General features: G+C 41.6%; 1 protein-coding gene across 1 annotated transcript in view; it reads right to left on the bottom strand.

Moving 5' to 3' along the window:
• The window catches only part of PIKFYVE (phosphoinositide kinase, FYVE-type zinc finger containing), a 68651-nt gene that overhangs the window by 18234 nt on the left and 34737 nt on the right, over positions 1 to 15680 (bottom strand). Inside the window, exons 14-26 of the mRNA XM_009289530.2 lie at positions 15255 to 15435; positions 13845 to 13919; positions 13066 to 13173; positions 11082 to 11222; positions 10266 to 10392; positions 7898 to 9084; positions 6009 to 6109; positions 4756 to 4827; positions 4025 to 4196; positions 2507 to 2685; positions 1907 to 2020; positions 488 to 596; positions 221 to 375 (exon numbers count right to left, since the gene is read on the bottom strand). Of these exons, the coding sequence (XP_009287805.1) occupies positions 221 to 375; positions 488 to 596; positions 1907 to 2020; positions 2507 to 2685; positions 4025 to 4196; positions 4756 to 4827; positions 6009 to 6109; positions 7898 to 9084; positions 10266 to 10392; positions 11082 to 11222; positions 13066 to 13173; positions 13845 to 13919; positions 15255 to 15435 (2721 nt within the window). The remainder of the gene's footprint in view (positions 1 to 220; positions 376 to 487; positions 597 to 1906; positions 2021 to 2506; positions 2686 to 4024; positions 4197 to 4755; positions 4828 to 6008; positions 6110 to 7897; positions 9085 to 10265; positions 10393 to 11081; positions 11223 to 13065; positions 13174 to 13844; positions 13920 to 15254; positions 15436 to 15680) is intronic.

Below are 15680 nucleotides of genomic sequence, written 5' to 3'. Positions count from 1 at the left end.
CTCTACAACACAATACTTTTATTATCTGGCCTCAAATGATTTTCTGTTCCAATCAACCAGCTCTGTAGTTTTAGCCAGTAGAGGACATTCAGCACAAGCTGTCATAACATACTCTACACAGCAACTGCACTACAGGGAGAGAAAGTACAAAAGCACCTCTTCCCTTCTGTAACCAACACAGTATCAGTGCCACTCATGATTCCAACATGTGTCCTCTTACCTATTATTCCAGGCTTGTAGCATCTCACAGAGTCCTTGCTTTTTAGCTATCAGAGACTCAAAAACAGATTGCAGCTGTTGAGGTGTGTCTAATGATGACGAAAGCAGCCTTGCTTGGATTTTCTCAGTCCAGTTTCGAAACTCCACCTCTTCCATCTGCCAAAAGAAAAACTGTCGGTGTTCTGTGACCAGACATGACACTAGATCCGAGTGGCTTCTCCACACACTTTGCAGCTTAAGGTCTGCTGATGCAGAAATAGTCCATTACCTCCTTTTGGGCAAAGAGGTCTTCCATCTTCTCTTCTCTTGTTTTGCTGAAAGTATCCGTTTTCAGAGAAGCAAGGCGATCATCAACGGCAAGATACACTTGTGACACCCTGTCAACAGGGATGCAAAGAGTTAAGCTGCAACTTCTTGGAACATCTTCAACATTCTTTAATAAAAGTCTGAATGCATGCAAGGTTAGCATTTAAGAATACAAAAGACAACATATGACAGTCTTCTGCACAGTAGACTGTCCCACTGAATTTACAGGGGAAGTGGGGAAAAAATTCATTAGTATAGCAGAAACCTAGAAGTTACACACACTGACATTCCTCTTCACAACTTATTCTTAGCAGTGGAAGTTGTCAGAGCGCAACACAAAGGTCACAAACGTATTACTAGCAGAGGGGAACTGTATCATCTGTGTCTAGGAAGAATCTGGGACTGCAAGCTACACCTCCACCAGAAGGGCTCAGAGACAGTCAGAGTGAGTAACTATTTCAGCTCTAAACAAAGCTCCACATGTTCTGAAGTGACGTGGTCACAGAGACATCAGCCATACAGGAATGCTGCCACCAGGCAGAACAGCAGTCAGGCTGGATTTAATAGTTTTCATCATGCCTGTCTCCCAGTTTTTTGTTCCTACATTTAGAAGGTGTCTAGGCTTATGGTAGTTTACCTTAGACTACAAGAAGGTACCAGACTGTCTGCTGTTATCATATTCAATAGCTAACAAAGGCAATGTCTTTTACACACCGGAAAGTTTAGTTGCCACATGACCAATATAATGAAAACAGTTCTGTTTGGACAACAGATTTGAGCAATGCCTTTGCAGTTTTTCTGGGCTGAAGGCAGGATTTAAACTTGGTCAGATCTTCCAAAAAGGAATGTTAGGGTAAGGGTACAAAGTGTTACTGGCAGTTTTCAGATTAAGCTTTCTAGGACCACCTCCTCTGTTCCATTTTTAGTATTAGAGGGAGGAATTAGAAATACTTCAGCTGTGCTTGAGAAGGCATTTTGTAAGAAAAGGTGACATTACAGACACCAACTGGTGGTCAACCCTTCAGTGGCTACTTGGCAACATCGTTCAGAAACATGCTATATCACTCAAATATCAGTGCAACATTCAGGGATGGAGAAGAGAAGAATCTTAGTTTCTACTGGCTATGTTTAAGCTGAATTGCCACCAGATGAAAAGGTAAGAGATTAGTACAGACAGAGCAGGTAAAGGTAATAAAGAAGATTCCAATACCACCTCCCTTAGAAGTATATGCACATATAAATGTGTTTAAAACCATTACTTTCCTATTAAATAAAGAATACTTAGCAAGTCTTACCTATACTAGCAAAAATGTTTTTGTGTTCTGCTAATAAAAGTCCAAAATACAAATAAGCTGAGGAAGACATTAAAAACAAAGCTTACTTTTGAGAGAAATCCTTGAGATCCTGCAAAATAGTAACCTTTGACGGAGCCTGCCGTTTGATGTAGATCTTGGGGAGTGGGACACACACTTCAAGCAGCCGGATTGGAGAGTAGCTGAGAAGGCAATATGACAGCTGTTAACAAGACTCTCTCCACATAGTACTAATTCTACACCATATTGCAGTTTGCAGCCCTTATATGAAAAGGGGCACTCTCAACGTGTCCAGGGCTTTAGTTAATTTTAGTAGCAATAACACCCTGTTCATTTATCTCCTAGGCAAAAAGTAAAACCACAGATCATGTTGCAAAAGAAAAATTCTGAAAGTTTTTGAGATTAGACAGGGAAAAGTGTTTCCCTTCTGTATCATGAACTGGTGCCATCCATTCTTAGGAACACTGCCCACCCCATCCAGGACAGTGATGGCACCCACAATGCCCTCTGCAAGCCAACACACAATCCTGCACTTGTGGTTATAGTGCGGTTATGCTATCCCATGCTGTACTCAAAGTGAAGGACAGACCTGATGAATCGTTACTAGAGCTATATGCTTCACATAGTACTAGAGAGAGGGAAGGAAGTTTTTAAGAAGTGGACCTCACCTGAAAGATGCCACCATCTGATTATAGGAAAAATACTGGTGATAGTCATGGTGAATGGAATGACCACAAGGCTCTGCATTGGCCCTTCGAGTGTACTGGTGCCCATAGAATCTCAGCTCGAGGTATTTTGCAAAAGACATAGACCAAGAATCATTGGAAAGGGGAACAACCGGTGTCACCTGAAAAATTTAAAGCCAAGTGTCTTAATTTCATCCTTCAACCAAGATTAAGGACAGGCTAACCCAGACAGCAATCTAGTATTTCTAGTACCAGAAGCACCCATGACCCTGGAAACATACTAAACAACAACAAAGATAGAGTTTATGCAAAGCTAAGGCCAACACATAGTTACAATAAATCAGATAAACAACAACTGCTAGTTGATGATGACAGGTGCTAAGTTGGGGGAGTGCAAACATACCCTTGACAGAAGCTTATATCTGGGATGCTATTTTTCTACATAGAGTCAAATTCCAGCAACCCAGTCAGCAGCAGCAGTTTCATCATATACTTTTTCCTTGGTGATTCTTCAGCTACAAATACATTGGTATTGCTCTGCAGTGTATCTCAACTTCAGCAGTGCTTACAAGCTTAGAGTAGCCACTGCTTTATACATACTTAATAGCCACAAACATATTAGTGTTTACATGAGCACACAGAAATAAAAGGTTATAGAACAGGTGTATACACAGCAGCGTAGGGCCTGCCTTCAGCAATTACATTAACTTCCTCCAGGTATCTTTAAATCCAACACCCATGTTTAAGCCAGCATAAGTAGGTGAACTGAGTCATCCACATGCGTAATTGAGATGTTTTGCATTTCAGGCACTGCATGAATCTTTTTTAATTAAGTTTTATTCTCCTCTCTTTGAAGGCTCTTAAGTTTTACAATGTTTAGCTAGAGATGAGTATCCAGTTGGTAATGTTTTCTTAGCTAAATTACAGAACAAGTTTCAGATAATACACAATCTTACTATCTTGTGTTTTTTTAAAGCAATTTATCATTACTCTAATGAAGATTTTACTTACTTTCTAATGACTACCAAAGGAAGTCTAGACATCACATTGACGCAATGCAGACTGTCCAGTCCATAGCAGATCAAAGAATACCAAGCGGTTTTAGCCAATTACTAAGCCAGTAGGTCTCAGTGTCTGCCCTTCTCCATACATACATTCTTTTGATGCTCGTACTGATTCACTGCAGGGAAGGGACCATATTCTTCACCTTTAAGAGGGCAACTCCATTTTTTCCATGTGTCAGAAATCAGTTTCCAGCAATATATCAACTCCACTTAAACCTATCCTCGCAGAGCCAGGTTTGACACTTTCCAACAGGACTTACCTCACACAAGATGTTTCACCCTCAACAGCCCCAATTCTACAAGAGGAATTTGTAGATACCCGAGAACATCTGTATCAGTAACAGGTTTTGTGCTAGTTTAGCCATAGCTCCAGGAGGCCAGTCACAACAGGAATACTAAATTGGAATAGCAATGATTCTTATGTCCACATCCTCACCTGTTTGCACAGTCTACACCAGGAGTAAGTAAGAATGGTGTGCTGGTACCCAGGGACCGGGGAGTCCAGCTCCTTTAACACAATTTGCACACAGCCTTGCCCATGAACAAAGCGACGAATGTGGTGCACCATTGGTGTTTCACAGAACATGCTGGGGCATTGGTAGGAAGGCCTTATAGAGAGAAACGGAAACATTTATGAATGATCATATGCTAGGCACTGCTGAAGAACTCGCAGAGTTCTGAGGAACCTCGGAAAATTGTGATCAGTACAGTTGGCTTGTCTTGAAAAACAGCCATTTGAAATACATGCTCAGACTCTTAACTAGGCCCTTAGAGCCCTAATCGCTACAAGAAAGTGCTAAGTGAACACATTTGTCTTTATGAACTTTTAAGTCTTGTTTCGTAATCTGTTCCACATCCTCATTAAAGGAAATAAGAGGGACAGGGCCGAAGTGAGAAAGCAGTGGATGTATTTGCTTGTAAGAAGCGAGCATGAGTAAGTGAATTCTTAAATCCAGTTCCTGTTTCACTACGGCATGATAATAAAGCAAAGTGAGCAACAGATTTAAGTGGTAAGCTTTACTAGGACACAACTGGCTCTGCAGACTTGCATGCTATTCTAACTGCACAGGAAGTAGAGTCTATGAAGAGGGTGGCAGGTCAACTTCACAGAGCTATCAAAAGCTTTTGTTTTGCTTAGAATGAGATTTAGAATAAGCTCCTCCTCACCTGAAACAGTAGCGCTCCAGAAAAATCCCTAGAGTCAGGTCATTTTTCCCATAGAACTCCATGGTCACAATCCTAAAGCAGAGAAAGAAAAGCTTTAGAGGGTGGATGCTGCCACTGTTAGCTGTGCAATGGCCTTTAGGTGCACAGATCTGCACCCATTGCTGGCTTGTTTTCAGCCCTGCATACCTTCAAAGGCTTTTTTTCCTCTTGACTACCCTTCCTAGATCCCTGCTGTCAAGTTTGCTAATAATGAGATCAGAGTCCTACTAGAACAACTTTAAACTTGACGTTCAAAAGTCAAATACAATTCAATTGCACTTTTGAAGATCATGTTCAAGAATATCTAGGCACAGAAGTCTAGACAGCTTGAAGCCTCAAACACTAACATTTGAACAGTTACAAAAAGGGTACATCGAGAAGATGAAAAAAGCCTTAAGAAAAAACTTATTCTTCTAGAAGATTTAATAGCAACTTTTGTTTTCTCAGAACCTGAGGTGACCAAGCCACTTAAAATGTGTAAGTATTAGTTTAAGTGTCACAATTCAGACATCTCTAATATCAGTAATTTACATCCTCTTATTGTTGCTGTTTAGTGAGCTTATCACCACCTTCTTTGGTTCATTCCTAAGCTTTTACAGGAACTCTAGACCTTCCCCTGGAAGAGAGCCATCTCTGTATTTTCACCTGAGCTAGATGATGAAACACCAAGACCTGTCCTGTTTAGTAGAGCTAGAAGTGTGTCACAAGTTGCACACAATTAACAAATTACAGCCCTCTAAGCTGGAAATACAGTTAAAGCTCTTAACGCCGCTGACTATAATATGAGAAAGATAGCAATATATTCAAATGCCACACTCAGATAAATACAATCTAGAAGTATTCCGAGACACTTTCAAGGCTTATTTTCGGGCTTGGACATTCGTCTGTGTTCATATACGCTAACTCTTCCCTGCAAGACTGCATGCAGCGCCCTCCCCACACATACATTACACTGCAGTGAAAGGACTGACTAAAGCATTTGGTTTTAGTCTGGGCTTTCTCATTCATGCCTTGGGGATTACAAAGGCTATGGGATACTGCTCTGGAGCCACCTGACCAGGCAAGGCAAAATTCTTTTGGCAACAGTTCCCATTACAGGATGGGCACAACCTACCAAGAAGTCCTCAAAGAAATACCATTATGAGGCCAGCACTGACCTTGACTTAGGAAAAAAGATAGCAACTATACAAGCTGTAGAGGAGTAGTTTTCATACCAGGGGCTAACACAGGCACTTGGAGCATTGCTGGACTGAGCAGAAGAGCTACTGAAGAGAACACAGAGCCTCTGATGGTTTACTGGACTCAGGCAATCCACCTGGTAGAAAGAAAACAACTCATTTACTAGTTACAGACACCTCCATCCACACACAACTCCTGATGACAAAATTCTATTCTAATAGTTTTATTTACAGACGAACCTCTGCTTGCTCCTTTTGTACAGATTAACCTTGCATTATCTCTGAGCTTCAGGTAGACTTGTACCATGTATAATTGCTAACTGCCATTTTTAGAACAGCATAACTAATATGCATAATGAAACCAATGCACACGCACATGTTTCTGTGGAAAGGAAGCTAAGGGAAACAGAAAACAACAAAAGCCCTGAGAGAAACAGAGTCTCCAAAGCACTGTACAGTTTAGGACACCTTGGAGTCAAAACTCTGCCAATATATTATACCTCAATTACTCATTCAATCTATAGAAAGACTTCCAACTGTCCGTCCTCTGTGAAGAGATTTACCATGCTGCTGCTGGAATGGAGCTGTTTCCCCTGACACACCCTACGGAACTATGAGGTTACCAAATACTTTTCTTTGATCACTGAATAAATTTAAAACAGCATCAACCAGTCTGATCCAGAGCAAGGGCTAGTCTTACAGTTTGTAAGATCATGGTCTGTGAAGCTACATAGATTTACATTTAAGCACCAACTAAAAAAAGTGACTTCTGCTCGTGAACTTGGGGGCCGATTGACTCAGGGACCAAATTGTTTGGCTTATTTCAAGACATCAGTTCCGCTACTCTTGTTCATAGACCTTTTTCCTGAACAGCTTCCAGTTCAAGAAAGTCCCAAGAACCTTTTCCTCAGATTCAAGTTAGTTGCTTTCATGGCAATTTCCCAAAACTTTAAATATTTTGATTACAAGCACATACTGCCTTGCTTTGAAATTTCAAAGAAGATTCCAAGATTCCCCCCCTCCATTAAGAGATTCTCACATTTCTTCAGATCACCCAAACTTTTACAAACAGTCAAATACTTCAATTACAGTCTACTGCTGTTTCCATGACATTAAGCCCTCTGAAGATGAAAATATTACACTTTTAGAAATCACCAATACAAGCAGCAAGAAAGCTCAGTTTCAGAAACTTCTTTAAGTTTGCTCCCCCTTCATGTACTCATTTTCAGAAATCAGTCATGTACAGCTGAGCTGAACAGGCAATGTAATACACTGATTCTTGGCTGACTTTGTGTATTTCTCAGAAAGTGAAGTCTCACAACTTCTTCCCTTCTCAGGGAAATTTTGCAGTCAGTCTCTTGTTCTGCTTTCTTATATCCACATAGTCCCTGGTTATAATGATTTAAGTGCCCAGAGCACTACAATCTAAAATGCAGTTTTGACTCAGTCAAAAAAAAGAAAAAACAACAAAACAAAAAAAACCCCCAACAACCACAAAAACAACCCACACCACCACCACAAAAAAAGAAAAATCAAAAAAAAACCAAATCTGGTTTAACATTTAAAACGAGACTACACCTTCCAGAAAGTGAAGTCTCACAACTTCTTCCCTTCTCAGGGAAATTTTGCAGTCAGTCTCTTGTTCTGCTTTCTTATATCCACATAGTCCCTGGTTATAATGATTTAAGTGCCCAGAGCACTACAATCTAAAATGCAGTTTTGACTCAGTCAAAAAAAAGAAAAAACAACAAAACAAAAAAACCCCCCAACAACCACAAAAACAACCCACACCACCACCACAAAAAAAGAAAAATCAAAAAAAAACCAAATCTGGTTTAACATTTAAAACGAGAGACTACACCTTCTGTATTACCAGGAGAAACTGATGTAACCTGGGTTTTCAGTAACATAGCTTTGAGTCTTACCTTATGAGACCATGAGGATTCACTCTGAGCCAGTCCCTTCTCATCCTCTTCATTTCTGCACCCAGTTTTTCCAGTAGGAACACTAGACACATCCTTACTTTGGGAAAAGGGATCTGTGCTTTTCTGTAGTATCCTCCCTCCTCTGGCCCGATAGTCAGCCAGCATTCTGGCTAAGCTCTGGCTATCACCTAGATGTTCTGCTATTCTAGTATTAACCAACTCGTGAGAAGGTAAGATTTGGATAGCCTTGGCTTGGATACTCCCATTCATCCCTTGTAGTCCAGAGAGATCCCGCAGTAATTGTCTCTTCCTTCTGCTCTCCAACTCCTTGTATTCCTTATTGAGGAGAGGAGACCAATAAACTTGCTCAGGGAAGTACTCCCGGGCAGGGCACCTCATACCTTTTTCAGTCAAAAGAAATGGTTCACGGAACATCATTACAGGAGAAATACAGAGAATGACATCTTTCAACTCCTGCTTGAATGATGCAGAGTAAGTCTTGAGACGATCCTCAGAAGAAGTTACCTCTTCCGTGACATATAAACCAGTATCATCCTGGAGAGGGTCTCTGAAGACTCTCATCTGACTCTTGGACTCCTGCAGATCATCTGCCTGTTGAAGAGGCTCTAGTGTCTGGCTATCCAGAGTGACCAAGTGCTGGTCCATGCCATGGAGGGGCAGCAGGGATGTTTCAGGTATTGTAGGAGGTACAGAGTTGAACACTGGAAATGGTGACTCCACTTTGTGGTGCTCTTGCTGTTTTGAGGGTGCTGTTTCCAGTTGACTGTTCTCTTGGTCACCTCGCTCAAATAAACCTCTTTGTTCAAGCAAGCTGACCTCATCAGAGGACACTGACTCAGAGATTACAGGCAGCTTTTCAGAGGATAGTTCAATGTCTCTGACTGCTGTGCTGAAATCCTCGCCATTGAAGAGGTTCTGTTGTTCGTTTTCATCTCCTGGCTCCTCAATAAGAGAGTGAAAGGAGGTGTTTTTGGTCAGAGTAGGGGGCATGGCAAACTCATCCATAAGGAAAGAGATTTCCAGCTGGGAGTGATAAGCCACACAGACCATGAAGATCAGGATCTCCTTCACACGAGCCAGCTCGTACTCTGCAGCACCACACAACTTGATAGTACAACCCAGGTGCTGGGGACACCCTTCAAAGAACATCAGGGTTTTTGTCTGATCTAGAAGGGAAAAAAAAAAACAAACCAAAAAACCACCAAACAAACCCATAGGAGTTAGGATGACAACTACAGTTAACCTGCTCTTAGGTATCTCACACACTGAAGAGACTGTAACAGAGACTAAGAGCAAGTAACATTGGTAGCACAATCCAGCTGCAGAAATTCACATCATTGTACTGAAATAACTTATTTTTGCAAGCAAAACAAGCATTTGCTATAAAACTTCTCCTGTTTTGTAAAACAAGTCATCATGAAGTCCAAGTGAAGGCCACATGGAACACGTTGGCCTAAACAGTGTATTTTGAGATCATTGTAGACTCTACAGCAGTGAAGCAAAAGAACCACTATCCTCCCAAGCACATTTGCTCATCCTTACAAGTCAAAAGCCTACAAGATTTTGAGTGCAATATAAAGGCTGGAAGGGGGCATGGGGAAGTGGAAGGGGAAGAGATACAAAGACTACATCTCCACAAAGATTTGCATCAGCAGCATTTGTGTGTGCCAGCACCATTGGTAACCTGTCAAGCAGCATTTCTTCCTTCTTCCTTAGCATACTTCCACTGCCTAAAGGGGGTTACAGAGAAGAAGGAACCTGATTCCTCAAAGATGCACAATGACTGGATGAGGGGCAGTGTGCACAAATTGCAACAAAGCAAATTTTGATTGGATATGTTAAACTTGGACCACGTGATCTTTCGAGGTCCCCTCCAACTCGGGCTGTTCTATGATTTTCTGTTTCTATGTAGAAAAATTCTTTGTGCTGAGGATGGTTAAGCAACTGAACAGGCGCCCAGACAGGCTACGAAATCTCTGTTCTGCAATATTTTCAACAGTTGGCTGACAAAGCCCTGAAAAATCTGATCCTGCACTGAAATTAATCCTTCCTGTTTTGAACAGGAAGTTGGACTAGACAAACTCCAGGTTGGTGGGAAGAGAAAAAACAGTTTGGAGGGAAGAAGCCAGCCTAATTAAAATCTAGCGTGTCTCATGTTAGTAAGATCATGCTTTTGTGTCCACAGCCAGTTCACTGTAGTTCCAAGATGTAACAGAAGTAAAGAAAAATTAGTAGGAAGGATAATACTTGATCACACAAGGCACCCAACAGTTCAGATCTAGTTAAGAGGAGCAAAGCATTTAATCTTTTCACACACACAACCTAAGACACATCAAGCTTTACTCACCATTTGGCAACTGAAAAACTTGCATATAAAATTTATGACAGGTTCCTAAACGTGGTTTGGTCAACAGTTGATCCATTGACATCACTAAGTCTCCCTGGGTCATTCGACTTACCCGGTCTAACACTTGCTGTAAAAATGGAAAGAACAGTAAGAATCTACAGTGCAAAGAGGACACTAGCATCCTTACCTTGCTCTTAAAAAAAATGGGGGGGAGGAAATGCCAGCGTGATCCAGGAGACCTCTCGGAGACGCAAACTGGGTTAAACCCAGTCACACAAACATGCACCCACAATATACAAAAATCTTAGAAAAGCAGTTGGGTAAATATTTCTGGTGAGAGCTAAGATTGTGCCCTTCCTTAGAGATACCTGGATCTGTTCAAGTAAAAAAAGTTCCAGCAGGTACAGTGCAGTGAGCATAGTGCTGGCTATCAGGAGCTTAGCCAAATGCCACAGCCACTCTTCTGTTTGGCTGTCTGTACCCTGCCTCACAGGGACAGAGGCACTTTCTGGGGATCGCCAAGGATCCATGCAGGATTTGCTACAAATAGGAGTCAGAGTTAACTAGAACCAAGCCAGAGTACAAGGACCTACCAAGCAAGGACACAGCAGAGTAGCTGTGAAGAGCTGAGGAAAAGTTATTCTCCAGGTTTGCCTGTCTTGCCTTCTTGGAAGAGAAGTACCATTAAAAAAGAGCCCAGGTTTGGTTAGAGGAGAAAATAAGACAACTCTTTGCTTTCTCCAGGGAGCTTGCTACAAGGAGAAGTTACAGAGATCCACCACAAGGCCCAGTTTGACTCTGACAGGAAATGCTCACCGGCTTGACATTGATAACCAGAGTGATACCATGCTCTAAGAGCATGTCCTGGGCAATTCGGGACACAGTCTTCTCAACAAGGACCAAATTAGGCCTGACATCAACTATCCGCTGTACGTAGTTCTTCAAGAACTCCCTTTCCTGCAGACAGGAACAAAGTATGGCAGTTAACTACTGCAAACCCATCTGAAAAAACACTTAAATGCTTAATATTACTTTCTCTCTCATTTATATACTGACCTTTGCTATAAAACAGGGAAACCAGCTACCCAGAAAGCACCACCAGTCACCTATTGTGCACGTTTCCCCACCCCCACAGCACAACACCCAGTTTTATCAGTAATTTGTTATATGCTCTAATTGCACATGAGGATATAGTCCAATGACAGTCTGAAGTAAGAGACTTGCAGCAGAATCCAAACATATATATATATATATATGCACCTTAAAGCCTTTTTCTGTGTAAGGATGTATGTTCAAAAGATGCTAGAATTAGAGCATCCCAAAACAAATCTGTTTGCAATATTGTGTTCTCCACCTTAAGATACATGCTAATGTTGAGTGCTGGCACTCAGACACTTCCATTCACAAAGAGTATGGCAGTGCTCTATGACTCTACAAGTCTGTACACAGGGCCTCGGTCCCTAAGTCTGTACTTGGGGACAGTGCTTCTGAAGTGGGATCCCAAATGCTGTGCACTGCAAAGTTGCTCTTCTAACCATGCCCACTTTCTGGCTTCATCTCACTATCCCCCCCCACACTGTTATTACCATGCACAGAAAGAGAAAGCAGGGCTGCAACTCTATCAGAACTAAAGGCCTACGCTGCTAGAGGGAGGATACAGCTTCCCAAGCCAGGTATTCCCAATTGTGTTATTGCAGCTCACATCAGTTCAGATTTTAAAAGTTCTGTGCAAGAGAAAGATACCACAAAAGCAGTTGGCCAGCTCCTCAGAGCACAAACATTCATGTTAGCGTAGCAAAGATAAAGCTTTTGCTAGAAGCTAACCTTTTCAATTGAACTAGTATTTCTGCAGTATTTTCTGTCCTATAGGACTTTAATGCAGATACACAAATAGTTATGATCATGTTCTGAAGCAGACACTGAAATAATCACAGAGACCAATATTTAGAAAGTATAGTAGATACTTCTGCCCCATTCAGACAAAGGACAGGTCTCCATTTAATCTTTTACTAGAAAACCAACTCACTAGGCAGAGAAAAGTTTTATTGCTAAAGCTTTCATACCTGTAATCCTGTCTATTAATCACCAAACAGAAGTGGTCTTAAATGCATGCCAAGGAAATAGTCAAATACAGAAACAAACATTATGGCTCAAGCTCAGTAGGGCACCAAATATGCTTGTTACAAGTATCCTGGCAGACACCTGAAGACCAATTCTCAGATAGGAATGCAGTGTGTTAAAGAAAAGGTCTATCCACTTCAGTGTTTTCATACTTAAGGCGCCTCCCTACTCACAGGGGCAGGGCACCTGTTCCAAAGTGACATTTTGCAGTTCGTCACTTCATTAGGTTAGTTGTTGTCCCATTTTTTCGAGCCTGACAAGAAATAACACAGGTGCAACCTAACCCTCACCTACACTAACTCTTCTATTTCTTCGCGCACCTAAATCATATCCAGCTCTGACCTTCTGAACCGTATGTTCCTTATACAGTGTATCATTAAAACCAAAACGTGTTTTCTGAAATGCTGCATTCAATTGTGAGGATCATAAGATCACTCTCAGTATATGTAACTTGATGACAACAACCCTCAGCACAAGACTACAAGTTTGTACTGTATTTACTGCAGCAGTTTTCTTAGCTAGCTGCTAGAAGAGGAAGTTTGTCTCTTTCCTGTGCAATCCCACTCACTCAACTCCACCTTACACACTGAAAAAAGAAATCAGATGTGCACTGACCATCATTTTGTTTGAATCACTAGACCTCAGGCAATTTTAACCAAGAACAGAAGCATGCTCTCACCTGAAGTACTATAGGGTCTATGCAGGTAAACTTTGTTTCTTCTCGATAGAGGTACTCAATTGAGCACTTCAGCAGAAGAATTTTGGGATTTTTTAAGCAAGAGTTCATCTAAGAAAGACACAAAAATAGTTAAAACAAAAATACAAACACCTGGAAGGGAAAAAGTACACAAGAAAAGACAGACTTCCCATGATTGATTCCCACACACTACACCCCCCAAAAACAGTGTCTCAGCTAGCACGCCCCTGCAGACCCAACATTTTCATAAGAAGGAAGAATGCATAGTTATACCCAGTTGTTGGAATTTCACAGCTACTGTCCAGTAAGAGTGCAATGCTAGAGGTTTCTACAGTCACCCCCAAGAACCCCAAAGTCTTGATACACTTTGGAGCCTCCATCCAGATCATTTCTACCTTGACCTCCTGCCTTATTTAAAGGCTCTCTTTACTATATTGTTGTAAGTCAGAACCACAAATGCCGCCTTCTGGCTAAAACTTGGGGTAATTATTAGATGCCTTCTGGGGTGGTAGGGGTGGAAAGGATGTTTTTCTACACATGCATGAGAAAAGCTTCCCCCTCCTAGAATCTCTGGACTAAAAGAAAACAGTGTGGAAAAGAAATGCTTTAAAAGCCATTCTTGTTTAGGGTCTCAAACTAGCCAAAGCTCGCAAACCTCCTGAGTGGTGAGAGAAGCTTCATGACACAAAAAGGAAGTCACAATACGCTTGTTTCCTCAGCATGCACTACAGCCAGCACTTGATTAGTCAAGCCTGCATTACCTTTTTGTGTGCAACATTCTTAGTGCAAACAAATCCATTCACCACCATGGAGTCAAATTTCTTTCCACCAGGGATCTAATAAAGCAAAGAACATTTTTAGAACTGTCATACAATCCCATAACTTTTAATGCAGTAAACCTAATACATAGAATACCTATTGTAGCTGATGTGCAAGCTTCAGCTACACCCTCAATTATCAGATGAGAAATCAGATACAGTCATGCTGGGGACACAGCTCTTTTCCTTTAAAATCTGGCAAAATAAGGACAACATGAAAACAAGTACTAAGTTCCAGGAGCTCTACACCCCTCCCAACAGATACATATTTGTTAAACCGGGTATACTCTGGAAGATAAGGGAACCTAACTTCTGTAGGCTATGACGAACATATACCTTTGCACATGCCACTTCCACTAACAAAAAACAAGTTGTAAGGAAAGGGGGGGGGGAAGAGAAAACAAAACGAAACAAACCTCTACTTATTATTTGAACACATCAAACACTTGACTGGTGTGCCTACAGTCACAACCAATCATAGGAGTAAAAAATAACATGAAACAGGTTTCTGAATAACAGAAATGTCCTCCAAAACGTGTTATCAGCATGTGAAAACAGCAGACAGCAACAAAGAGCTTTAACCTCTGAACATCTGCTCTTTGAACTGGAGTTTCAAGAGAGGCAGCAACAACTGACGCTGCCTGAAGAGATGCCACAGAGCTACCACCAGAACCAGAAGGCTCTCCTCATATCTTACATGGCTTCCAAACAAAAGAGGCCTCCTGGGGTGAATTTTGCCAAAGAAAAATAAGCCTGAGCCTTTGATCCTCAGTCACACTAGCTCCTTGGATGTTAGTTTCACATCAGCCTCTCAGAAGAAACTCTGCATGACACAACTCCAGCCTTACAGTTCGACAATGTCAACACTGGGCCATCTGGCAGAACTGGATGCACCATCCCATAACAATTAAGTTTTCCTCTTGAAGAAAGTCATTGTACTTGGCATGGGAGGAGTTCAATCCTCCATAATGGATAGTTATAGGGCAGTAGATTGCTACACAGAGTCCTGGCAAGCTACTTGTCCAGCATTCAGTACATCTCCAATCCAAGCACAAAACAAGCAGAAACCAAAAAAGGAAGCAAGTCATTACAGAGGTGTTGCTCTTCGCTACCTTCTGCAGCCTGCAGCCTGAGAGAAGAGGTCAGCTCCAGGGCATTAAAGCACCTTTCACAGGATGCAAAGTTCCTTCTGTGCAACTTTTTCTAGAACCCCACCTTATCCAAAGGCCATGTTGGCCAATCACACCACTGAACATGCTGGGGGCAGTGGGAAGGGGACTCTTCTCTTCAAACAAGGGGTGCTACCAGCAGCTGCATCCTTTTGTTTCCCTACATCCACTGTTTGAAACTTACTTTTTTGATGTGGACAAACTGGCGGATATCCATGTCATCATCTCTGTTCTTGACATCAGGCCGTACAGTTTGAACTACCTGGCAGACCACAGGTACAATGATATCCCTCCAGGACAGCGACAGGGACTCATTGTACAGAAGCTGCTGAAGCAGTGCCATCATGTGATTGTGATTAGCAGACCTGTAAAAAAGGCAAAACAAATAGATTTCTCATGAGAAAAACACAGAGCAGTGGTTAGTTAAAGTCACATTTCAGAAGTAAATTTCTTAACATTCACAGTGTAGGAAGTCCTCTGAAGGAACAGCTGCCTAGAACGTTCTACAGTCAACTCTGGTTCTGTACTTCAATATATAAAAATCACAAGGAAAAAAGCAATCAAAATATACTGTAAAAATGCTGTTTTCTTAATGCAAATTAGTTCCTTG

Source organism: Aptenodytes forsteri, unplaced genomic scaffold, assembly GCF_000699145.1.
Source record: "Aptenodytes forsteri isolate BGI_AS27 unplaced genomic scaffold, ASM69914v1 Scaffold442, whole genome shotgun sequence".
In the NCBI taxonomy this organism is placed as follows: Eukaryota; Metazoa; Chordata; class Aves; order Sphenisciformes; family Spheniscidae; genus Aptenodytes; species Aptenodytes forsteri.
This window is presented reverse-complemented; position numbering and strand designations above follow the sequence as displayed.